Source organism: Akebia trifoliata, chromosome 12 (genome assembly GCF_017979445.1).
Source record: "Akebia trifoliata isolate Shusen 1 chromosome 12, ASM1797944v1, whole genome shotgun sequence".
NCBI classification, from domain to species: Eukaryota; Viridiplantae; Streptophyta; class Magnoliopsida; order Ranunculales; family Lardizabalaceae; genus Akebia; species Akebia trifoliata.
Window position 1 is genome coordinate 14,617,843 of NC_141386.1, and position 27,368 is coordinate 14,645,210.

At 33.1% G+C, this 27,368-nt stretch overlaps 1 protein-coding gene across 1 annotated transcript; it reads right to left on the reverse strand.

Annotated features, from left to right (window-relative positions):
- Positions 1 to 845: 845 nt before the first annotated feature.
- On the reverse strand, positions 846 to 2,523 carry LOC147388930 (F-box protein CPR1-like). Its single transcript, XM_086419687.1, has 4 exons — positions 2,441 to 2,523; positions 2,001 to 2,258; positions 1,865 to 1,926; positions 846 to 1,747 (listed from the first exon to the last, which is right to left on the reverse strand). Exons 2-4 carry the CDS (start codon positions 2,239 to 2,241, stop codon positions 1,085 to 1,087), a joined length of 966 nt encoding a protein of 321 aa, XP_086275813.1. The 5' UTR covers positions 2,242 to 2,258; positions 2,441 to 2,523; the 3' UTR covers positions 846 to 1,084.
- Between the last annotated feature and the right edge of the window lie 24,845 nt (positions 2,524 to 27,368).

The window sequence follows — 27,368 nt, forward strand, 5'->3', positions numbered from 1 at the left end:
TTAACTTCTTTTGCGGGCACCTTAAACAGTAAGGTAATAAGCTATATTCCCGGACATGGAAAGGAAGTAGGACTAATATGATATGGATATGGCACCCAATTTTGAATTGTAATATTACATAGGAGGAATGTCTGCTGCCTCCGAGAAACTTACAAGAGATTTATTTAGATTAGATTGACATGAAAAGTAGTGATTGGACTCTACTGCATATAAGAATGATAGTACTGACTTGAGAATCATGCTGGTTATACCCACTGAATTGGGGCGCAAATTGGGCAAGTTTTCCTTTAAATGCACGTGGGGCAATTGGCGCTCTTCTAGAGGACCATAATTTCCTCAGCAACTCACCAAATGCAATTGCAAGTTCTCCCTGTATAGCAACAACCAAAATAAAAAAAAAAAAAACTTTTTTAGGCAAATTCTTGAAGGAAAATACAAATTTGAATGTTAAACCATCACAATTTGGAAAACTCGTTTATGGAAGGAAAATGAGGAAATAAAATAAAAATGCCACCTACATGCATTCCTAGAGGATTTTGCTTGTTAATCTCCTCCCTGTAATCCTGCAAAAAATACTCAACCAGGGGTGGTGTATGTACTAAGCATTGAATAGCACTGTTCATAAAGCAAGTATTTCCTAGGTTTTGCAATCCAGCCAACCCTCCCCCATCTCCTTTTGTCATAGTGCTCAGAATATCATATCCATCCTCAACATCAGTTACTGGTGAACTTAAACTATTTCCTTGATACAAATTACAGACATATCCTGTTGAATAACCGTTGGACAGAGTAGGGCCGCCTGCAATTGTTACAGATGACCTTGTGGCAACTCAAATAAGCTGAAGCATTATGCATCAAACCGAATCAAAGAAACAACCTCTATCAAACGTAAATTAACTCATAATTAAGTCTCATTTTTAATGAATCAATACTTCATTAATAATAGCCAAGTTGTCAGAACAAGAAAAAATAAAATAAACTTTGTACAGGGAATGTACTTGTGTATAAAAGATTAGAAACATATATAACCACAATCTACCTTACCTCTCCTTCCCATTATTCAATTCTCTAGTTCTTTGTTCCCTCATGTTTGTTCTTGTCCCACATAAGTACCTGATTTGAGTGAAACAAGACTTTCCACGTACATCTCTATCTCAAAAATGATCGGCCTACCACATATCACAATATGCCTCATAATTTCAGTCTTTGGGTCATACAAAATAAGACCTTCCATATCAGTATCTATTATAATCTCACCATCCTTGGAAAAGTAAATCGGCTTCAAGACCTTACGTGACATAACTGTCGGTTCTACAATAGAGAATAACTTAGTCCAAGACTTCCTCACATCATAGTCCTTCATCCCCCATACCTCACAACAGAAATACCATGAAGTATTATACATGCAAAGGCATCTTTCCAATACCCCCACACTCATGCCAAATACAGGACCCACATAATCAGGCTGTGGCACCTCTTGGAACTGCTTATTCCTAATATCGAAAGAAGGGATTACCCAAGAATATAAATTCGATATCGGATTACGATGAAACACAACCCAATGTAGATTTCCATTCACAAGGGACCCATGTAGTTCTGTACAACGAAGGTCATAAGGAATGTCTCGTATTCTTCTCCATGAATTTGTTCTCAATTCATACATAGTGACTTCAGAAGCAAAATCTTTGGCATCAATGCTACCAAAGTAGGAAATTTTAACCACCTCGTAGTCATCAACAATGGGATCCTAACCGAATCCGTATACAATGCTACAAAATAACTTCCCATCCCTCTGAGAATCAATTAGTGCAGAGGTTGGTAATTTCTTGTATTCTTTGGTTGCTGGATTCCAAAGACAAATGACATCTTCGCAAGGTCTTAAACATATCAATCTGTTACAAGAACCCACTATTTTAGGTTGATTATCTGGAGGTTGAAATGGATAATTGATCACAACTACTTCTTTAGATGATGTTTCATCAAAGTCAAGATCTATAGACAAGAATGGTTTAACATGAGAGTAAGGCCGTTGGTTTGAGGCGATCTAATGAGAGCAAGGTTCTTGGTTTCAGTTATTGATCGACTGATGTGCAGTTTAACGAAACTAGGGTTACTGATTAAGTTGCAGAAAAGCTTACATATAGACTTGAATCGTAACAGAGACTTCACAGGAAGCCTTGAAAAGATGTCGAAGATGATTTCTTCTGGAAAGTAGTTCCACATCGCCCCTTCTCTAATCATAAAAAGAACTCTAATCTCTAGGAATCGAAATAAGATTAAAATAAAAAGGGGGAAAGCTCAATCCAAACCCTAGATGTTACAAACAATCCATCCAAAGAGAGAATCGGTCAATATATCTTTAATGGAAACATGCACGAACCGATCGATCGATCAATCTCTGTTAAATCAAAATCAAGAAAGAAAGAGAAAGATCGATTACCTTGATGTGATCGATGAGAAACCCTCGTTCCTCTCTCAGTAGGTCTGATTTGATTTTGAAGAAAAAGATTAGCATGTGCGAGGTTTCTGCAATTTGATTGTATTTGGGGTGTAAGTAGTAATAAACGACCTGTCAATATCTATTTCTTTTGGAAATTTTATAAAAGAGTGAGGGCAATTTTGGAATAGAAAATATGTTCTCTTCCCTTCCCTCCTCGTCACTCCGATTTTGGGGGGAACAAAATTTTACCATTTTCCCCTTCCCTTCCCTTCCCTCCATTTTTCTTCTCTTCCCTCCTCACTTAACAATCCAAACAGGAGAAAAGAAGAGAAAATTGTAAATTTTCTCTTCCCTTCCTTCCCCTTCCCTCAATCCAAACACAGCGTAAAGCAAAAAAAAAAAAAAACATTTTGATGATGAATATGCGAACCCTGAAAGATTGATTGTTGAACAAAATTGTCATCCGATCTGAGTGATATGTTTTGGTAATTGTCAATCTATATAGGTCAACAAAAAATCAAACATGTCACCGTATATAGGTTGACAATTAACAAAATATGTCGCCTTTTTCAAGATGACATTAAATTTTCAGTTAGGCATATTTTTGTTTTTCATTTTTTGTAAGGTTTAAAAGATGAAGAAGTTCACTCAACAGATCCAAAAGACAGTCAATGGCCCATCATCTTCATCAAGAACTAATAGGGTTTCTCCAACGGCTTCAAAACTAATGAGGCATACCAAAAAAAAAAAAAAAAAGAATTATTTCTCATTGTTGTTGAAGAAGAACATAAACAATCATCTGATGAAAAACAACAATAAGATGAAGATCAATGAGAAGAAGATGTAAATGAAGATGAAGATGAAGGAGATGAAAAAAGTAATGAAGAACAAGCAAATGAAGAAAAGAAAGAAAAATGATGTGGATATCCAGGTGGTCCAGAAGAACTCTCAGTATTAATCAATTTTAAAACTCATATTGCACATGCTATTTGGAATAATGAGGTAATTACTTTATTTTATTTCTTTATATATTTGATTAATGTTTTCTCACATTAATATATACTAAATGGACTAATTTGTTTGTAGGAACGTGTTATTCCAAGATATTCCAAACATGCGGAGAAGATGGATCAATGGAATTTCAATGAACAGTCACATTTGTTCAAAACGTTAATGAATGGTACAAATTTATTCAACGTTGTGAATCATAGGTATAATTCGGTTAGTAAGGTAGTTGTCATTCCCCTTTCAGATGGATTGATGGATGGATCAAGTAGTGCGTGGAAGGATGGGTAATGTGGTGTTTTTATGTCAAGTTAGGCTTATATCAAAAATCACGATCAAGTTTTTTGTCTAGAAATCAAACACCATTCTGGAAGATAAGAGTCTTATGAGCACTGTATGTGGAGAAATTGGAAATTGAAGAATTCAAGATTCAAAGAATTGGTCAAAGAGTAGCAAACAAATCAAAGAACAAGTACTGAGGAAGTGAAACCACTATTCAAATCTTTGTATGGACAAAGCATTGAACCCAAATCATTATATTGTTATATAACGATAATTGTAATTCCCCACAAGTCTTTTAGATTGCACTCATTGTTTATGCATGGCTATTTTTAGACATTGCTTAATAGTTACTTTTTTACCATTTCAGGAAAAACTTAATCTGTAAATTTCCTCTCGTTTTGATTTTTATAAATAGGAGGGAGGAGCTCTTATAAAAAGAAAAAGAAAAGGTAAACACACATAGACAGAAACACAGAGAAAAAGAGAGGGAGAGGGATCTTTCGATCTATAGCGAAGATCCGTTGTAGTTTAATATTAATTCAATCAACAAGAAAGCAAAAGAAGGAAATTCGGTATGATTTGCAAAAATCTATCTAACTTGAGTGAAGGTGAAATCGAATTTACATCATAATTTCCATTGTTGTTATTTTCACCATTAAATCTTGGTTGTTCATTGATAATCTATAATTTTCATCGTTAGAACTTAAACTTAATCATGAATTTCATCAAATTTAACCATAAAGTCGATTTTCACCGATGAAAACTATCATTTAACCAATGGATCTAGTTTCTTATTTTAAAATTTTAAAATGAATTTTATTTACCAAGAAAACTTCTAAGATTCAAAATGGAATTAATCACTTTGCTACATTATGATATTGGATCACATATCCTTATCCTTGTAGTGGGGAAGAGATCAGCCAAGAACTCCTCATTGTCTCCCAAATTCAAATTAGGTTTAACGTGAACTACGGAGGAAAAAATAAAATGGTACATTCATTGAGAGCATCTTGGTTGTGATTAGTTTTATTTTGTATTTTCAGATTTTTCTATAAATTTCTTTAATTTTATCTTTGATTTTAGATTTTCAAGTATTTCTTGTTGATATTATTTCATTATTTCTTCTTCAAATGATGTAGTTTCTCATTCATGATTATTTTCTTATTATTGTGGTTATTTTCTATGAGAATTTATGATTCTTGTTTTCTATCTTCAATTCATTATTTCTTTTCGTGAGTTTTTTAATTACTTATGAATCTTCGTCTTCTTTTTTTTTTTAATTAATTTTCCTTTTTCCTTAGTATTTTCTTATTTTTCTGATATTAATGTTTTAGTTATTTATCTTATCTTGGTTTAGAAATTCATTTTTTTAATTTATTTTTCTACAATCTTATTTTATTTTTTACTTTTTTTCTTCATTTCTTTTAGTTGATTGTTGTTTTCTGTGCACTATGTGCATTATCACTATCTTTTAATGTTCTTGTTATTTTCTTTGGAAAGATATCGGTAACACCCATTTTTACTAAAATTTGTCATATATTGTGGCGTCCCGCCAAACGCTAACATAAATCCCAAGGCCGCCTCGAGGCACTAGGTGGCGTCTCGAAATTTCGGCATGGTCTCCTCTGTTTATGTTAGCATTTCACGGAACTCAAACCTGATAAACCAAAACCAAACAATCATGTATAAAGCAACATATCTACAATAAATAAGAAACGGAAGACGAAAAATTTTATGAACAACATAAAGCGAGGTCAGAGTTGTGCAAAAGGGAATAAAGATATATAGGATTACAAAATTTTCTCACTCTAACATAGACCTAGCACTCGGCCCCAAAAACATAGACCTTTCCTAGGACGAACAGACTCCTAGTAGAAGTAGTCATGGTGCTCACCGGGTAACGGACTCTGGTTGTCAATCTGATCGATCAGATGTTCCTTGGCTAATGGCTCAACACCCGCTTCACCAACTGTAGGCTCTGCAACTAAAAAAAAAATTAAAGGAAAGGGTGAGTAACAATGGTTACACAGTAGGTCCACAAACAATTCCTACTAATAACCTAACCTAACGTGATCGAATAATCATACTGCATCATTTCAAAATATGCAAGTTTGACAATTGAAACTACGATTAACTAGTACATATAGCCAGGGATGAGCAACTATACAGTTTAAAAATTACACATAGCGTCAATCATTCATACTCATTATACATTTTTCATTTTATGCAAATACCGTTGACAACATTTAAATAGTAGACATGTTTTTCAGTTTATAATTCGAAATATAACACAAATACATAATACAAGTGGTGGAGTAATGTAATTTGAGCATTGGGATTCACGACTGGATCGTTCCCAATCGGGACATGATGTTACAACGTAAATCTGATTTTTAGTTCCTGATTTTGTGGCCGGTCGCTGCGCTTACCACACTAATAACCATTTATCCAGCTCAGACGGGCCGTTTGACGTGACCGTAAGCAATGGGTCTCTTTTCCATGTGTCAAAATGTTTGACTACTACTAGATTGTTAGTGATCACTGACCAATCATCTTCGTCTATGCCTATCAGGCGTGCATGTGATTCCCAAAATAACACTCCACTCGCATATGACCACCTTTACAATACACGTTCACTAGTAAAGATAAGAAAGGAATGGACTCGGATTCTAGTTATGACTCCACTCTCATACGCGTCCCATACCACGTATGAGCCACCCTACCGTACATCCCAGGATAGTGCACCCCTCCGGATGATGTAACGCACTATCCCTTCAGGCATTCACAAATCCTTTAACAGCTCACAAAATAGCTACGTATATATATGATTTTTCATTTAAAATAAAAGAGAAATTAACAGAACAGGGTTGAGAATGGATATCTAGTTCCTACCATGCAACTATGGCCCCCTGGCCTAAAATAAATAACAGTACTCAGCTCACGCGCTAACATAATCGTAAATAAACAAGCAACCCTTTCATTAATAACCTGGACATCCTTTTACCAACTTACACACAATATACAATGTAAAGTGCAGACATCACCCCTCGGGTATGATTCTGACATTTTATCGTTCATTCCCTTTTTCATTCTCTCGACATTTTCACTTTTCTTCTTTCCAAGTCAAACCATTCATTTTCAATCTTTCAAGGTCATTTTTGGTCTTTCCATCGAAAAATATCAGGATTTATTCAAAACGAGGTCCTGATGATGCACGGAACCAAAGCTGTTAATAATAAGGAAAGCTGGTAAAATTTTGGCTAAGTGTCGAAAACTCAATTTTTTCAAAGTTCTCAAAATTGAAAATTGATTTTTAGAAATGAAAGTCTCGATCACGAGACTTGACACCATATAGTTTTTGTAATCTAATTCAAAGTAATGTGAAAGTTATTACATTTTGAAAATTTACCGAAAACGTCAAAATCTACATTTTGTTCTTGAAACCAAAATTTGGATTTTGATCCTTTGAGATTCAGATCTGGAAATCATTTTCATTGTTTCGAAATGGGGGGTAAAACCTTAATTTCATTAAAGAACTTAAAGTAAATGGACATTTACTTAAATATTTTTAATGAAATAAAAAGTTGGAAATCATGTGCAAGTTATAAGGATCACAGTCCAAGAGTCAAAGTTTGATTTTGACTCAAAATATATTGTCGACGGCAGAAGGATTTTCTGCTTGTGGAACTGACAGAATAGTCATCGGTGGGACTGACGGTTTTACCGACAGCACTGAACTTTCTTGTGGATTTTGGGTTTTTTGATCCATTCTTTGGATCTTTGTTCCGTTCTTCAAACCCTTTGACCCACCCACGAATTGAACACTTAAAATTGATGAAATCAACGTCAAATCTCTAATCCTAATCATGAATTAAAAGTTTAACAAATATTTCTACGATTTACAAACAACTAACGAGTTTTGTAAAACCTAAATGTACATTTCGAAATCTAAAGTTACCAATAGGAATTGAAAGTCCCCTACTTGGTTTGTGGACACCGAAAGTAATGAACTCGTATAATAATCAAGGTTGGTGGCAAAAGAGTCGATGTTGGGTTGAGTTTAGTGCAAAGAGGGCGAGGGTTTGCAACTCTTTCGATGACAACACTCTCCTTTACTTCTATACTAGAAGATGAGTCTCTACTAATAAGTTGAAGCTCCAAGTTTGATGATAACCTAATTTGCTTACTGATTTTTGATGGAGGGGGAGGAAAACGAACGTGAATGGATTAATAAGGAGGGTAAGGTTGTAGCTATCGTCGTAACCGACAACTTTGTCTTCTTCGTCGGGGTTCAACGGTCCTTCATTTTCAACGAATCTTGAGGTGAAGAGAGGAGAACCCTAGGTTGAGAAAAGAGTTGATGTGTGGATTCTTTTAGAGAAAAGAGAAACAAATAAGAAAGAAAGGAAGTTTGTTTTCTTTTATAAAAAGCTGAGGGCATAGTTGTAATTTTCCCATCATTTCTAGTTTCAATCGTAACTTAACTATCCGGACTCGGGAAATGACAAACGAGTATACCATTTCGAATAATTTTTCATCACGGTCCTAATGGTATGGTCGAATCTTCCTGATTCTCCCTCTAACGAAAATTTTCTATTTTGGGTCCCGCTCAACATGAAATTCGAGGATTGGTTAACTTTTCCACCCGAACTTCAATTCGAACTTGCTTACCGGCTAAAATATATATTACGATCATTTTGAAATTAATGGCGAAGTCAATTTTTAACAAAAACTAACGTAGCATAATTTGGATATTTTACTCTAAGTTATCTTTTCAGAATATTTCTCGAATTAACACTATCTGATATCTTCGAGATACGAGTCAAAACACATGGTGTTACATATATCGATTTCATAATTACTATATTGTATTATTTTTTGTTAATGGTTGTTTTTTAAGCCTTACTCAGCTCAAATTTTTTCAATTACTTTTTTTTTAAATCTCTATATTTCGTTTTTATCAATATTGTTATATGTAGCGATATTGGAATTGTTATATAGTGAGTTCACATATCGCTATATAGCGATTTTGATATCATTATATTCTATTTTTACACAATCATTTTATAATGATTTCTACTGTGTTTTTTTTTTTTTCCATTTTATACCATTATTTCTTTACTTATGTTTGTACTTCTATTTTCATGATTTTTCATGTGTCTTTTCTTCTCTTCTTTGTTTTTCTTTTCATCATTTTATGATTTTGATCTGGTAGAAGATTAAGGATTGAGTAACACCCCATATTTTTCTTCGAAAAAATATTATCATGTGAGTGATGTCAATACTTTGTTTCTTTTAGGAAGATCATAAACTTGGTTTGATGTCATCTTGCATGATAATATTTCATCCAATTTAAGACGTTTTGCTGCCTGATTTTCTTGAGAATCATATTGCTATTTTTCTTGAATAATTTTGTTCTATTCTTGAATGATTTTGCCATATAACGATTTCATTACTGTTATATTATTTTTCATGATTTCTTTTGCACAAACTTTTTGATTAGAAATCGGACATTACTTATAATCTTCATATTGTTTCTAATCATTATTTTGTATTACTTGATATCTTTAGAATGTTTGGATTATTGATTTAAAATCATTTCTTATATAATATGTGACCGTTTTGATTACAATTTATCTATTTTAATGACTTGTTCGATATTTTTGGAATCTTTGGATTATCGACTTAAGTCTTCTTCATATGACATGTTATTGTTTTGACTAAATGATTATCTATTTTCAAAACCTTGAATATTTAGAATGTATTCTTTTTTATCAAAATATATAAACACAAAAAAATTTCTCAAAATTCAGCATGGATGATAAGATTTTTAAAACTGGAGAAATTCCAAGTCAATTCAAACGGCACAAAGGCAATGTTCGAATATATGACTGTCTGGTGGAATTGATTAGTGAAATGGTCGATGACAAAGAAAACAGAGCATCCTAACAAGGATGGCATAACGACGCTCTCAAAGACATGTTCAATGATTAGTTTAAAGAGGAAAAAAGTAAAAAAAAATAAAAATAAATAAGTTTCCCATGCAAAAGATCATTCCTTCACCTTTAGGGCACCAACGATTGATAAAAGGACAAATTAGGATATCTTTAGAGATGTAGACATGAACTCAAACAGTCATTAGCTGCTTACTTTGACAACTTCCAAACACTTATCTGCAAGCTTGCTAATGATGTGTTAGAATGAAGCATAGTGAATGCTTTTATTGAAGGGGTATCCACAAAATTTTCAAAGGATTTGATTGTTAGTGCACAAAGACAATGACAAACCTTCAAAGAATGATAGAAAGACTTCAACAATGTTACAATCAAACACGAATATATGCACACGTTGTAGAAGAAGGGTTCTAGTATAACCACAAAGGATGAGGAAGATGAGGATTTTGAGGAAGAAGCCGAGGGAGAACCGAGGACATGATAGGAGATTTCAATGCATGACCAAAGAAGAATTGAATTACAATGTAGACAAGACAAATGTGATTTTTTGATACCTACTAGAAAATAACTTGATAATATTACCACCATCAAACCATCAAAACAAGCTTACCAAGTTGATCGATGAAATTAGGTGGTGTGTTTTCTACAGAATGCTTGGACATGTAATTAAATATTGCTTTAAGTTGCAAAGTGTTTTAATGACCAAGTAGCCAGTGGTACTCTAGTGGAATAGACGAATGGTCAAGGACTAGAAAGGAAGGATGCCCATCATACTTTTATAATAGGAAAAATGAGAAATAACAGCATAGAAGATGAAATAAGCGAAAATGCAATGGTAGTAGAGACTCAAAGGAAAAATGGAGAGAAGAAGTTTAAAGGAAACAAAAAAGCAGATAGCAAAATAGAAATTTGCTAAAGGAATTTCAAAAAAAAGAAAGTATGCCAGAAACTTAGGGAAAAACGATGCCAGCAGAACTAGATAACGAAGAGATAGCCAAGCAAGTGACTTGCCTGAGTAAACTGAAATATAAACTTTTGGAGGAGGACATCCTAACATTAACATCGAAATCTTTTTATGATGTGGTGACACATTTAAAAAAGATTCTTGTTGTGGTTTCTATGTTCGATATATTGAAATTCTCTTATGGGACATGACTAGCACTCGAAATAGCTTTAGTTGAGGCTCTGCTTTAAAGTAATGAGGTGCAAGTTCTTTTTATTGAAGAGATTTTGTACCCACCTAAGACAAGAGAAGAAGTGTAGTTAGTTGAAGTTAAAAAAAAAAAATAGAGGAATTGATTACAAAAAAAAAGACAGAGAAGGTGTTCAATATGAATAACTAGAAAGAAAAGAAAAACTTGAAAGATGGTTGAAAACTATTTTGAATGTTGTAATCTTGAGTTTCAAGAATGATGTGTTGCTTTTTTGTTTTTTTCCCGATAATGCATAGTTCCATCAATTGTTTACCACGAGTAGTCATAATAGAAAATAAGTCATTTCTCTCATAAAATTTTTCCAACATAATGTACTTATTTCACAAATATCAAATAGAAAAAATGTATGTTGTTCTTGAATTGTCTATTATACGAATTTTACATGCTATAAATTAATAAATATTTCAAAAATGAAAATGAAATATTTCAAATACCTGAAATGTTTCAGTAATACTGGAGGCACCTCAAAAATGTTCAAAATACCTTTAATGTTTCAACATTACTGGATGCATCTGTAATGCTCAGGATGCTAATACCGCAATGTTTAGGGTATTCTCATGGTTGGCCAGCGTCATCGAAAGTATTTCAAAAAAAAATATTCAATGAGTTACACACCCAAATGTTCTGACATAGTTGGATGCATCTGCAATGTACATGAAGTTAACACCTATAATATACAAGGTGTTCCTACAATGGGCTAGCGTCGTTAGTGGTGTTCGAAAATATTTACAAAGTAAGGATTAAAACACTGAGGCACCCACCAAAATATTTGTCAAAATGTATCAATGATATCGATTATATTCATTTCATGTATACCATGATTCGAACAAATTCCATAAATGATGTACTATGAAATATAATCCTTGTGGATGTGACGTGAAGATATAATATGTGCTAAAAAAACCTCCTTTTAATACAAATGACTCTGAAGATAAATGCATTGACAATACGACAATGAGTTGCCTCACGAGGTTTATGCTTGCAAGAACCAATTTCAAGAAAAAGATGACGATGAAGTGTTGCTTGCCCCACCATGTTTGGAGGATGAGATATCATTAGTAACATAAACCTTGGTTGAATTAAATTTAGAAAGAAAGGAGATAATAGAGTTATCTACATTGCCCCTTTTCTATGTGATGATGAAAAAAAACTTGATGAACATGTTACATGAATATGTAAACGTTTTTTCCTGGAATTATGGTCAGATGCCTGGATTACCTCTAGATATGTAATGCATAAATTAAAAATTTACCCTCATTTCAGACTAATTAAGCAAGTTCACCAGAAATTCAAACACAAGTTGAAAATATAGATTTAACAAGAGGTTGAAAAATTGATCAAAGCATGATTTGTCAAAGAGAAATAATAACTAAAATGATTACTAAATATTGTCCCGCTTAATAAAAAGAATGAATAGATTAGAGTTGGTGTCAATTTCCGCGATCTGAATGAGGCCTGCCCTAAAGACGAGTTTCCTCTACCCAACATGGATATTATGATTGACAAGATTTCAAAGTGTTAGATGTCCTGTAAAACCCCAAATTTTTAATTCGTATCTCGAGAAAAAATAAATAATTGAATTTTGAAAAAAAAATCCTGAAAGTGAAACTTAGGCTAAAATTGTAGGTTTTATTCTGGTCATTTTTAATGAAATCTGACCTCACCATTAGATTCAAAATGGTTGAAAAACATATTTTAACGTATAAGCACGCTCAAATGTGATTCCGAATAGAAAAATTACAAAATTCTCGATTATTGAGTCGGATCAGGCTAAAATAATGACTTTTTGTTAAAATAAGAATTTTTAAAATTCAATTACACCATTGGGTTCGTAACAAAAATGATAGAAAATAAACTATTTACTTGTCATTTTTGGAGTCCAAAAAGTTAAATTATTATCAAAAACGAAAATGACGTTAATTTTAGGGTCCCATTGGGCCAAATTTTTTTTTGTGCTAGAGATATAATTTGTAGAATTTAACCACATCATTAGATTCATAATGAAAAATTAGACAAAATAGAGTATTCATTCGTCACTTTTGGAGTCTGGATGGTCAAATTATCGTCAAACGAAATAATAGGTAAAATATCAATTTCGTGCCAAAAATTTATATAAACAAATATTTTTTAAATTTTCACTTGTTATTTAAAACCATCTAAAAACCAGTCAACATTTTTTTTAAATTTGATTTTTCCCTCGACTTTCCAACTTAGATTCGTCACGAACGATCCATTTTTGACCTCCGTCGCAGAAGGATAAAATGTTCGCAGCCTAGATATCTACAAAACTCACCCAACTTCTTCTCGTTTCCTTTTCTCTTTCGTTTCGTATATATATATATATATTATATATATATAATATATACGGGGGTTTCGTAACTTCGACCTCTGATTTCGCCTGTTTCAGGGTCAAATCGTCATCCGTTGTAAAAGGGAAAAAGGACAACGATGTCGAAATCTTCGAAATCACTAGATCAAACTCAAAAATCAGCCGCCTCAAAGTGTGATCTACCTCGATTTCGATGTCGATCGTCTCTATTTCCATGTACGCGTTTTTATTATCTCGCACAGAGATTGTAAGGAACTCTTAATTTCTATTAGTAATCGTAGATTATGAAAATTATATTTAAGATTTTATTAAAAATTTGTAATGTAATTTAAAAAATATAGAATTAATGATTATTTCAAATTCACGCTAGAACTTCCATATTTGATATGTTTAATTGTATTTTATAAAAAATTATATGTGGGTAGGATATTTCACCGGGTTATTTCCGTCAGTTGGGTCATGTGCACCGCTCGGGCCCCGTTTTGATTTAAGTTTTGTAATTTTTTCAATGTTATTAAAAAAAATGAATTTCATAGTTGAAAAAATTATTTAATATTCAATGAATTTATATTGAGTAGGTGAATATCAGAAAGTGAATATCTTGTTTGACAGATTGAAAACTACGAAAATTGAAAAAAAAAAGAAAAAAGGGGATGAGACGGTAAAATGTAAGAATCATACTCGAGGGGGGGTGATATCTGTATTTTACATTGTAATGTTGTATGTAGGTTGGTGAAGAGATATTTAGGGATAATGATTAGTTACATGTTTATTTTAATTATGTTGGCGCAGAGGCTTCAAGTTATGTTATTTATTTTCGACCGGGTGACCACAATTGCATAGTAAGAAACTGGATATCCATTCTCAACCTTGTATTGTTAATTTCTCTTTCGTTTTCAAATGAAAACGAATGTCTGAAGGGATAGTGCGTCATATCATCCGGAGTGATGTACTATCCTGGAATGTACGGTATGGACCACCAAGCTCATACGTGGTATGGGATGTGTATGAGAGTGGAATCACAATTGGAATCCGGGTTTATTCCTCTCTATCTTTACTAGTAAACTTGTAATGTAAAGGTGGTCGTATACGAATGGTTTGTATATTTGAAAATCACATGCATGCTTGATAGGCATAGACGAAGATGATTAGTCAGTGATCACTAATAATATATAGTAGTCGAACGTTCTGACATATCGAAAAGAGACCCATTGCTTACGGTCACGTTGAACGGCCAGTCTGAGCTGGATAAATGGTCCCGCAAGTGTGGTAAACAGCGACCAGTCACAAAATCAGAAACTAATATTTTATTATGAAATATCATGTCCCGACTTGGAACGATCCAGTCGTGAATCCCAACTCTTTAATTCTACTACTCCACCATTGTGTATTATGTATTTGTTGCCTTATTTTGATATATAAAATAAAATGCATGTTTAATATTTTCATTTGGTCAATTAGATTTGTATAAAAGAAAATATTATAGTAAGTACTGCTAATGAATGTAATATGAGTTTTAAAATGTTTAGTTGCTCATCCCTGGTTATATGTACTAGTTAATCGTAGTTTCTTTTGTAAAATTTTACATATGTTAAAATGATTTAGTATGTTTATTCGTTCATATTAGAAGAGATTATTGACATAAATTATTTGTTTTCCTACTAGATAACCATTGTTACTCACCCTTTCCTTTTCTATTTTTTAATTTCAGATTCAGAGCTTGACGAGACAGGTGTAGAACACGAGTGAGGACTATCTGGTGAAAGCGCCCTCGATCCGCCCGGTGCGCGGATCCATTTTTGACTCTTGAGGTTTGGGAGTTGCCACCTAGTTATTGTGGTCTAGGAACCAAACTGACTCTAACATAAATAAAAAGAACTAATCTACCACAAAAATCTGAATTCGGGGATTATGTTACGGGGTTGGAAGGTGTTAGGCACCAACCCCGCCTGGCCAAAGTCGGTCTCTACTAACTTCCCAAATATATCACATTGCTAAAAACCTAGATAAAAATAAAAAAATTACATACCTTTCCGATAGCAAGGATTTTGTTCCCTCAGATCTGACAAAAAGAGCTCCTTGTACTGTACTCCTTTGCTTCGTTCTGTCTCCGGATTTGACTTCGGATCTCCTAGATCAAGGTATCTCCTTGTTTTTGGATCTGAACTCTTCAAGTTTGTTGTGGATTTGGGGGTGTTTTTGGAGGGATTTTAGGTGTTTTCTAGACTAAAATTGAAGGAGGGATGTTAGGTAAGGAGTTGGGACTCCAAAACTAGGGTTTATGGGGGGCTAAGGGAGCTTCTAGACCTACTTCTCTTAGGGTTTATGATTTGATACGAAAATAGGGTGTGAGTACCTCTATTTATAGAATTTTTTTAAGGTTGATTTGGATAGAATTAGTGTTTAATTAGAGATCTTTTAATTAGAGTTGTGTTTTAGTTAAAATTGTTTTAGGTAGAATTGTGTTTTAATTAGAATTATTTTAGGTAGAATTGTTTTTAAGTTAGAACTCTATTAGATAGAGTTATTATTTAATTAGAATTCTATTATGACTTTTGGTCTTATTTGATTGACTTTTAATGTTTTGACTTTAGTCTTAATTTATTGACTTTTAATATCTTGACTTCAGTCTTGCTTAATTGACTTTAATTTTGACTTTAGTCTCACTTGATTGACTTTAATACTTTGACTACAGTCTTGCTTGATTGACTTTAAATTTCTGAGAACCCCCATCCATTATTTCTTTAATTCTTTGGACCCCCAAATGGAGGGGTCCTTAAAGAAATATCCCACGAACCCTTAACAATTTTACCCGAAAGTCCGATCGATCGATTTTTTAGGTTAAAAATTTTAAATTAATTTCATCAATGTTTCACTTTAATTATTTAATATTTTATTTATTAATTTCGAATTTTTTAATTATGAAAATTGTGAAATTACCGTTTTGCCCCCGGAGAGGACTTTTCACGTTTCAAGTCGGTTTTTAATGTTCTAGGATGTTTTAGAATCGGTTTTTCGTAAGGAATTCAATGAGAATGTTGGTTTGTATCATTTATGAAATTTTTTATGTGAAATGATTGTGAATTTTATGAGGGGCATTTTCGTAATTTTGTCAAATTCTGTTAAAATTGGTGAAATGATTTATTTGATTCCGATTTGTTATTTTATGTGTTCGAGAGAGTTTTCCTAAGCGTAACATAGGCTATAGGGTTGTTTTAAGGTTAGGGGTATTTTGGTAATTTGGTAATTTTTTAGTGATTTTTATCGTGAAGTTTCTTTTTGGTCTGCAAGATGATGATTTCTATGTTTCTGGATCGTATTTTCCTAGCGTAGCTTGGTTTCTAAGGTTTTGTCAATTCGAGATACCTCATCCAGATTTTTATCGAATTTTTTAATTATGAAAATTGTGAAATTACCGTTTTGCCCCCGGAGAGGACTTTTCACGTTTCAAGTCGATTTTTAATGTTCTAGGATGTTTTAGAATCGGTTTTTCGTAAGGAATTCAATAAGAATGTTGGTTTGTGTCATTTATGAAATTTTTATGTGAAATGATTGTGAACTTTATGAGGGGCATTTTTGTAATTTTATCAAATTCTGTTAAAATTGGTGAAATGATTTATTTGGTTCCGATTTGTTATTTTATGTGTTCAAGAGAGTTTTCCTAAGCGTAACGTAGGCTCTAGGGTTGTTTTGAGGTTAGGGGTATTTTGGTAATTTTTTAGTGATTTTTATCGTGAAGTTTCTTTTTGATCTGCAAGATGATGATTTCTATGTTTCTGGGTCGTATTTTCCCAGCGTAGCGTGGTTTCTAAGGTTTTGTCAATTCGAGATACCTCATCCGGATTTCTGAAACACATCTGGTAACAAAATAAAGCAATGGAATACACATCCATCATTGGGAATCATTGCAATCGGATTGACGAGTTGATTAATCAGGCGAGTGCAAAAATGGGGTGTCTACAACATCCATCATTGGGAATCATTGCAATCGGATTGACGAGTTGATTAATCAGGCGAGTGCAAAAATGGGGTGTCTACATCTGGTAGGTCAGATAGACGATTAGAGTCCGTTACCTAGTGAGTATTGGGGCTATACCCCCTAGTGGTGTCAGTTCATCCAGGTAATTTATGAATTTTGTCTTGAGTGTTATGATTTCTTTTAGAATGAGGAGTTTTGTATAATCTTTTATTTTGTTTATCCTTTCGCATTTTGATCTATCGTACACTATTAAATATATATAATCTTCCACTAGTAGTATATTTTGTATGTATATATATATATGATAATGTATGTCGCCTTTCAAGTGCAGGTTGAACGCCTTGGAATGTTAACATAAACAGAGGAGACCATGTTGAAATTTCGTGGCGCTACCCAGTGCCTTGAGATCTGACATGGGGTTTTGTGTTAGCGTTTGGTAGGACGCCACATGTCCAATTTTATAGATGGATACAATAACTATAACCAAATAAAGATGACACCAAAGAAGTAGCAAAGACATCTTTCATAATCCCATAGGGGTATGTTGTTATACAATGATGCCTTCTGGGTTAAAGAACACTAAAGCTACATATTATCAGACTATGACAAAATATTTTTGGTGATATGCTACACAACGAGGTGGAAGATTATTTGGACAACATTGTTGTGCGATTAAAAGCTCGTCCGAATCACATAACAATCCTAAAGCGAGTACTAGAAAGATATCATGAAAAATCTTTGAAGATGAATCCATTAAAATATACATTTAGAGTAATCGTTGAGAAATTCTTAGGATTTATGGTTAAGTACAAAACAATAGAAATTAACCTGACAAAGTTCAACGCCATCAAAGAAATGCCCCCACCAACATCTGTCAAACAAGTGAAAAGCTTCCTTAGGAAGATCTCATATATCCAGTGATTCATGCCCGACTTATCCGAGAAAGTCTTCCCAATAATGTATTTATTGAAAAAGATGCAAGTTTTATATGGAGTGACGATTGTCAAAGAACATTTTATCAAATTAAAGAAGAATTGCTAGAACCTTTGACCTTAATGTCTTCTATGGAAGGAAAACTTATGTTGTTATATTTGTCTACTTTTGATATTACAATGTTTGTTAGCTCAAGATGATAATGAGATTGATAAACAAATTTTTTTATTATCTCAATAAGGTATTTCTCGCAATAAAAAATAAATATTTTGCATCGAACGTCTATGTTTAGTCCTAGTTTTTACTACCCATAAGTTGCGACATTACCTCTTGGGACAATCAGTATGGTTTATCATGAAAACGAATCCCATACGATATCTTTTAAACCAACCAATCACTGCAACATTTTTGATCTACAGCGGCGGATTTTTCCGTCGCTATAGGGTACTTTTTCCGTCGGTAAAATCTATTGCGGGGAATGAGCAGCGGATTCAAGATCCGACGTTGTTGCCTCGGTCGCTAAATGTAACAGCGGATAACTTGATCCGCTATTGCAAGTAATACCTGTAGAGACGGATATTTATATCTGCTGCAATAGCTCAATTTTTAACAAATAACATATAATACATATAGCGATGGATATTAAAATTCGCTGCAATAGGTCAAATTTTTAACAAACAAAATGTAATACATATATCGGCGGATATTAAGATCCGCTGCAATAGGTCAAATATTAAATAGCGACAGATATTAATATTCGTCGCAATAGGTCAATTTTTAATAACTAAAATATAATACATATAACGGCGGATATTAATATCCGCTACAATAGGTCAATTTTTTTAAAAATAAAATATAAGATATCTAGCCGCGGATATTAATATCCGCTACAATAGGTCTTTTTAAAAAATGGAAAATGGGGGTATACGCACCCTCGTTTGACCTCCCACATTCTCAATGGGTCGATAATTCTTGCCTTCGCCATGTCAACATAATCACCTGGTTGTCCAAATGACCAAAGTATATTTTTTAGCTCAACCAAATTACCAGTAAGATATGAAAAATAGAATCCAAAGAACAACATTTTTTAAACAAATAAATCAGAACATAAGAAGAAGAAAAAAAAAACAATAGCAAACCTTTTGTAGCATCATATCCAAGGTCAGTGTTGTCTTGCTCCAATAACTTGCCAACAACCACAGCTCCCTCTATTCCAGCATTAGATGCAATTGTGTGTACTAGTGTCTGGAGTTAAAATTACCCAATGGTCTCCTGGTATTAGTTTGAAACTGTGGTAATCAAGGCAAGAATAGTAGACATCATAAGAAAGACATGTGTCTTGTTATATGAAGTCATGAGTACCAAGATTCAGATGGAGAACCTGAGAAGTTTTGAACAAATTATGCGAAAACATATTCAAGGCTTTGTTTATATAAGAAAAACATCTCAAGTTGATTGATGTTGGATGACACGTAAACAACTCTGGCGAATCATTTCACCATGATACAGCCATCTCAGCAACTTGTCCGAGATTTGAAAATTTTCAATTGATTTAATAAGGCCGAGGCAATCACTATAGACCAGTTTGGGTGTTTTTCGCATATAAATATAATTGATTTTTACGATTTAAAAGTTTGTGGTATATAAAAAATGAGATTTTGAGATTGTACATAACACAATTTTTCTATGTTACATACTCTTATGTTCACGTTGTTAATTGAAAAAAAGGATAGTTTGTTTATCTTGGCTGAACGAAGGTATTGGAATGTTGCAAAACTAAGTGTTTATAAGTCATGATGGAAGAGAAGTCATCCTTGACCACAAATTGAGAGCAAAGTATTTCTTGGACGAGAATAGAAGTGCATTGGTGGAGGTGGAGGCCCTACTTGGTTTTATAAGTTATATGTTATGTTTTGGTGCAATCACATTTTTTATTTATGAAGTCCTGAGTACATTTTAATATGTCTTGACATGAACAATGATTTTTATCAGCACAAATGCTTGATATTTTCATGGTCATCCGTAGAAACAAAGTAATGGTGCACATGAGTTGGACTTATATCATCATATTAAGGTGGCTAGAGCACCAGTAGTTACTTTTAGCAATCATGCAGTAAAAGCTAAGCAAATATGAGAGATGAAAGAAATCATTTCTGAAATATCCCCTCAAAGTGTTACAGGTAAATTTGCAGAACAAAATAGAGGGGTTACTCAATATAGCTGGACTTCTGAAGTTGGATTCAACAGTTGACGATGTTCCTCCTTTGATTTTTATGTCGTTCAGTCACAAATTTCACTAGATGATAATATTTCCTGAAATATTATCCCAGATTTGTTGAGCAATCCAAGCTTTAATCGTAAATCAGAAGGCCAAAATCAAACAGCCATTCTAATTTCTTGGGTTATCACCTATTTTGGAGGTAGTCCATGAGTTGGGACATATATAGGAGTTGAGAGTGATGGATCCATCACTCTTAAAGTAGGATACATTAAGAGTGATGGATCCAAGGTCCTTCAAGGAACAAGTCTTAAAATAATGCACAAAGGAATTGGGATAAACTCTGTTAAAAATGTACCTCCCATCAGGATTGTTGGGAGAAGTTAGGAATATGCATTTTGGATTACTTTAGCAATGCGCATTACAGCCGAGCTGAAGTCTGGCTTCCTTGATACTACAAAGTAGAATGATGAAGTATAAGTGATCATGCACATTTTCATTTAGATATCAAAAAAGAATCGAATAAAAGATTGGAAAGGCAAATCACAAAAAGTAAGAAATATTTAATTCTACTCTTGATGACCATTGCTCCATTAACATCTATTAAAAGATTTTTTTTTTATTTCACCATTTAATCACCTTAGCCTTAAATGGTTAAATTGAAATTATTGGGGTAGACAAATAATGGGATGCAAGATGAGTCACATTATAATCCATTGAACATGACATTCGTAAATTTAGTGGTTTTACTTCCATACCAATGTCTAATGTTTGGGGTAAGAATGATTTATCCCTAAATAAATGTCAATTGATACTAAATTGAAAAATAGGAAAAAAAATAATATATGCATTAGGGGTCAGATAAGAACCCTTGGAATGCTAAATTCAAAAACATGTCAACATGGATGGTTCACCCCGTTTAGATGAACCCTGATAACATGCATGGAAGTACTCTTGTAAGTTTAAAATCATTTGAATCATGAGTCTGGCTGCAAGGAAGATAAGTAGAGGCCAAAGAATTCAGAGAGTTCACTACGTGAAAATTTTCAATATTCGACGGTCCAAAACTGTCGAATTGGTCCATCAAATTGGGCCTTGTCGAAAAAATATTTAGCGGTTAAAAACCATAGAATTTAGGGATATAGCGACGGTCATTGACCGTCGCTATAGAGAAAACCCGTCGCAAATACATATAGCAACAGCCATCCGTGTCCATATATGGACTTATAGCGACAGCAGCTGTTGGCCGTCACTATAGGGTATTTTATTAAAAAATATATATATTAAGCCTTTAGTTACGGTCGCCGACCGTCGCTATAGGGTATTATTTTTTTAAAAAAATATTAACCCCAACTAGAACTCCTCCAATCTGGAAGTCCAAAAAGAAACACCTCTAATTTCAAGCCCAGCTTACCCAATTAAAAAAAAAGACAGACTTTAAACCTTAGTACCTTGGAGCCAGTTGGCCTTAAGTCTTCCTTGCCAATCCTATAGTTTTGGACCTTTTGGTTTGCCACTTAAGCTTTCAGGTTCTTTATATCCAAAACTGATGCCAAATCTACAACTCTGTTTGAGAGAAAGCTACTCACGCTTACATTGGCAAGGCATGCATACATCCTCATAAGGTACAACCCTTGATTGATGGGAAATTGAAACTACAGATAAAATCAAAATCCCCATCTAATGCCTTGGATGATGGACTGGCATTTGTGTTTTGATAGGTGGTTTAGGGATTTCATGTTTGTTCACTTTCAAGGGCTCATGCCAAGTGGTCTAGTTATCAAAACTTAAAAACTACTATCAATTGTTGCATGAAAACTATTTATTTTAACTGTTTAAATAGAAGCAAAAATACTATGCATAGCTCTAATAGATATCAAAATTTTCATTTAGAATATTCAAAAAGAAAGATAAGAGAAAAAAAGAAGCATCCCCTTGTTTTGAAGAGTTTCAACTTACTAAGTGTAACACGCTTCGCATGAATAGTACAAAGTATTGCATCTTCAAACATCTGAACCAAATAATCTTCAGTTGCTTACAGAAATGGTCACCCCATTGAATGTAACATGTGTTTATGTACATTTTATTGAGGTATAGCAATAGCATCTACCTACACCCAATCAATAATTCTAACATAAAAAATAAAAAATTTTGGAGGTTATTATGTAGATAATGAAATGTTGTCATATTATAGACACCCCATTTTTGCACTCGCCTGATTAATCAACTCGTCAACCCGATTGCAACGGTTCCCAATGATGGATGATTATTCCATTGCTATATTTTGTTGCTAGATATATTTCAGAAATTCGGATGAAGTATCTCAAGCCAACAAAACTATAGAAACCACGCTACGCTAGAAAAATATAATCCAAAAAAAATAGAAATCATTATCTTGCAGATAAAAAAAAATTTTACGATAAAAATCACTAAAAAATTATCAAATTACCAAAATACCCCTAACCTCAAAACATCCCTAGAGCCCACACTACGCTTAGGAAAATCTTTTCAAACACATAAAACAACAAATCAAAATTAAATAAATCATTTTGCCAATTTTCACAAAATTTGACAAAATTACGAAAATGCCCCTTATAAAGTTCACGATCATTTCACACAAAATTTTTTATAAATGACACAAACCAATATTCCCATTGAATTCCTACCGAAAAATCGATTCCAAAACATCCTGAAACATTAAAAAATGACTTAAAACGCAAAAAATCCTTTCCGAGGGTAAAATGATAATTTTACAATTTTAATAATTAAAAATTCTGAAATTAAGAATTAATACATTAATTAATGTAAAGTGAAATCCTAATTAAAATTCAAGTCAATCAAGTAAGACTTAAGTCAAAATCCTAAAATTCAAATCAATCAAGTAAGACTTAAGTCAAAATCCTAAAATTTAAGTCAATCAAGTAAGACTTAAGTCAAAATCCTAAAGTCAAGTCAATCAAGTGAGACTTAAGTCAAAACCCTAAATTCTAGTCAATCAAGTAAGACTTAAGTCAAAATCCTAAATTCTAGTCAATCAAGTGAGACTTAAGTCAAAACCCTAATCAATCTAATAAGACTAAAGCCAAAACCGTAATAGAATTCTAATTAAACTCTAACTCTATCTAAAAGAATTCTAATTAAATTATAAAATTATTTAAAAGAAACCTAATTAAATTCTAAAATTATCTAATAGAATTCTAATTAAACTATAAAACTATTTAATGTAATTCTAATTAAACATTAACTCTATTTAAAAATAATTCTAATTAAATACTAACTCTATTTAAAATAATTATAATTAAATACTAACTCTATCTAAAAAAACACTTAAAAAAATCTATAAATAAAGGTCCCTACAACCTATTTTCGTATCAAAAAATTAATCCTAGAAAAAGTAGGTCAAGAAACCTCTCCAACCTTCCCAAAACTCCAATTTTGGAGTCCTAACTCCATACCTAACATCCATACCCCAACTTTAGCTCAAAAAACACTAAAAAACCCTTCCAAAACACCTTGAAATCCATAAAAAAAATCAGAAAACTCATAGATTTAAGAAGAAGATACCTCAACTTGGAGATCAGAAATCAGATTCGGTGACGGGTGAATAGCAAGGAAATACATATGATGATACTCTTCGCCAGTGCTGAGGGAATCGTTGTAATCTGCGAGGTAATTTTCTTTTTATTTATTATTATTATTATTATTTATTTTTTTAGGTCTTTTGAACAATGTAGTTATATTTGGGAAAAGTAGAGACCGACGTTTACCGGGCGGGGTTGGTGCCTAACACCTTTCAAGCCCGTAACGTGATCCCCGGACTCGTATTTTCTTTCGTAGATTAGTGTTACTTGCCTTTTAGAGTCAATGTTCGGTTTATATACCGTAATAAATAGGTGGCGACTCCCAAACCTCAAAAATCAAAAGCGGATCCGCATACCCCGCGGATCGAGGGCGCTTTCAGTGGCGACTCCCAAACCTTAAAAATCAAAAGCGGATCCGCATACCCCGCGGATCGAGGGCGCTTTCAGTGGCGACTCCACTGGGGATTATTGAGGATTAAACTTGAAAAGCCTCAAGTATGGGAACATTGCCATTTAGACCTAATTTTTTTTTTAATGTTTGTTTTGTTTATTTTTTAGTTTATTTGATTCGTTTATTTTTGGGATGATATTATATTCTCTTGGCATCATTTTTAGCGTATTTTTATGGAATATAATTTGCTATGATTTAATTTAAGGTCGTTTGGGATGATCCTAAATAATGCAGGATATTGAGAGGATGATGATGTGGAAAAATCGGTGTTGACCCATTTTTTATTTGAATTATTTTTGGATCTGTATTATCCTTTATTGGTATCTTTTGGGTCGATTTTGGATACTTTGATTTGGCATATAATTTTTTTTATGGTTCAATCGAGGGTAATTTAGAACGATCCTAAATAATGAAATATTCAAATTGACATATGAATTGAGGATAGAATAATGGTTGTTGACCCATGAGGATTGTTTTTTTTTTTTTTAAATTAATAAAAAAAATAACTTTTTTATTTCTTTTTATTTTTTAGGTGCACGTCGATCTATCCTTTGATAGTATTAATTTTTTTTAGGCATGTCTTTGATCTGTCCTTGACAGTATTTTGAATAATAATATAAAACAAATTTGTTATTATTTTTTTTTCTTAGGTATGTGCGATCTGTCCTTGGACAGTATATTTTTTTTCTCTTAAGATTTTTTTTAGTCGTGGGTCAATCTGTCTGTTAAAATATATATATATATATATATATATATATATCATAAAATAACGTGCTGTCAACAACAGCAACACCTTTAAAAGAAAAATAGTTGGTATGTGATTAGCAAAAGATTGTTTTTATTTTTTTTCATCTTCTTCTCCACCTATGAAAAAGAAAAGTTCAACGAGAATAATGCCCCATTCCTCTCTCTTTCTCTCTATCTTTTTCAACAAAAAATTAAAGAAATAAAAAAATATATTTTTAAAGAAAAAGCAGAGACATAAAGTTCCAATCGATCAAACATGGTTTCAGGTTCGAAATCAAAGAAGATTCAAACAATTATTCGTTGCTTTCAAGTGTTTAACTATCATAAAACAATCAGTTTACTTATCTGTTATGACATCATTACTGTTGATTGGGTTGCTGATCTCGATGGCCCATTAGTTCCAAGATCTAGATCTGCTTACATTCTTGAAGTTGAAAGAAGGATTAGGGAACTAACCTCTCTCGTATAAAAGAAGTTCAACTTTCTTGAGAATAGTGTGGAGCTTTATGTGGAGAAACCCTCACCACCATCTCCATTCCTTGAGAAGCCGACATCATTCGACAGTGGAAGTCAAAGCTATGCCATGCCTGTCATCATTGTTCCTCCCATCTGAAGGAGAGAGAGGAAATAAAAATTAAGTAGAAGCCATGTCTCACATCTTTTTCATCATTTTCCTCACGGCTGCGACATTTCGGATCTTTCCCTCTCAAGTTCTCTCATCTATGCATTCATAATCGTCACTTTTTTTCCCTGCACGACACGAATCATCACGTACAGCGTCTACCAAGCATTCTTCGGTCGTCCTGTAAAAGTTGAATCCCCTCGTTAAATCTTTATCGATTTCTCTCTTATGCCTCTTTATAACGGTTCTATGTGCCCCAATTATTAGCTTATTTCTTGATTGGGGTGGTTTTATATTCAACAATCAAATCAATTGAATTGAGGCTATGAATCTTAGAGACGAAGTGTGTATTTGGTGAGGGGAATGAAAGGTGTAGTAGTGTTTCTGATGTTGTTTTATGATGGGCTTATGTCTACTATGTTGCTGAGCAGCATAAGGTTGATACTTTGGGCCCTTTGGACGAGATTGATGTTGGTGTTTGGGATTCTTTGTCTTTTGTTGCTTATGGAGCCAAAAAGGTATTTTATAAGTATTTAAAAAAAAAAATCATGACATGCTTGTTGAATTAATATTTTATATGTGTGCTGGCCCACTTTGTCTACTATTAAAATTGATAGTTTTTGACAGGCTTGTTGAATTTTCATCACAGAAACTCATGACCTTATGAAGTTTGTTATTCAAAAAGCAACTTTATTTGATCCCACATGTTTGAGAAATAAAAAAGAAGGGACTTGGTGGCAGCCCTCTCAGGTGGAGATGTTGAGAATTTTTTCTTAATTTCTGGGGGAACTATTGCCACACCAATTTTTACATGGAGCATATCACATCATGACATTGATTAATACTTTCTTTGATCGCGAATGTATAAATTGGTGTGATGGTAGTATTTTTTGTTTTGAATTGAGTTTTTAGATTTTTGTAACAATTGGTAATAGTTTCCTTAAACAAATTGATTTAAAAAAAAAGAGTCATCAATTTGCTTCTTTTTAAAAAAGGGGAGTCATCACTTCTTATCTCAACAATTACTATTCTATCCTCAATTCAAATATTTGTCGGACTCGTGATTTACTTCGGGTCATCCAAAGCGATCCTCGATTGGACCATAATAATAATAATAAAAAGTCTTCGTTCTAGTTCATTTTTTTTAATAAAAAAGTTAGGGTGAATTTTTAGGTGAGTCACTTAGGTGAACTCATCCTCCATCACGAGAGGAGATAATTGTATGCTACTTATTTGAGTGATTTTTACCATAATGTGTTGCTATGATACCTCAATTCTCAATGTAACGAGTCGAGTTGACTCATTTAAAGTTATTGGTTTCATACAATTTATTTATTCTCATATATTCTCTTGATATGATATAATGGTGCTCCATGTGATATTTTTCATGTTAGATGATGTTGAATATTATGAGGTGAGTTAACTCAATAAATTCACATTTGAATAGGTCACGTGTTACATTAGGGTGCATGGTTTCCTTTTGATACCTGATTGATGTGATCATATCCTTGGATATATTGATTGATTGAACCATTGAGTCTAACATGTTGATTGCTTAATTCTAATTAATTGATTGGCTTTGATTGATTGATTAATTTTAATCTCTTCTGATT

Excerpts from the sequence above, each read along its gene's own strand:
- LOC147388930 (XM_086419687.1), bottom strand. The coding sequence starts at position 2,241 with ATGATTAGAGAAGGGGCGATGTGGAACTACTTTCCAGAAGAAATCATC. Across the intron at positions 1,927-2,000 it reads TCTCATGTTAAACCATTCTT|ATAATCAACCTAAAATAGTG; the intron begins GTCTATAGATCT and ends TTCAACCTCCAG. Across the intron at positions 1,748-1,864 it reads GTTTAAGACCTTGCGAAGAT|GATCCCATTGTTGATGACTA; the intron begins GTCATTTGTCTT and ends GGATTCGGTTAG.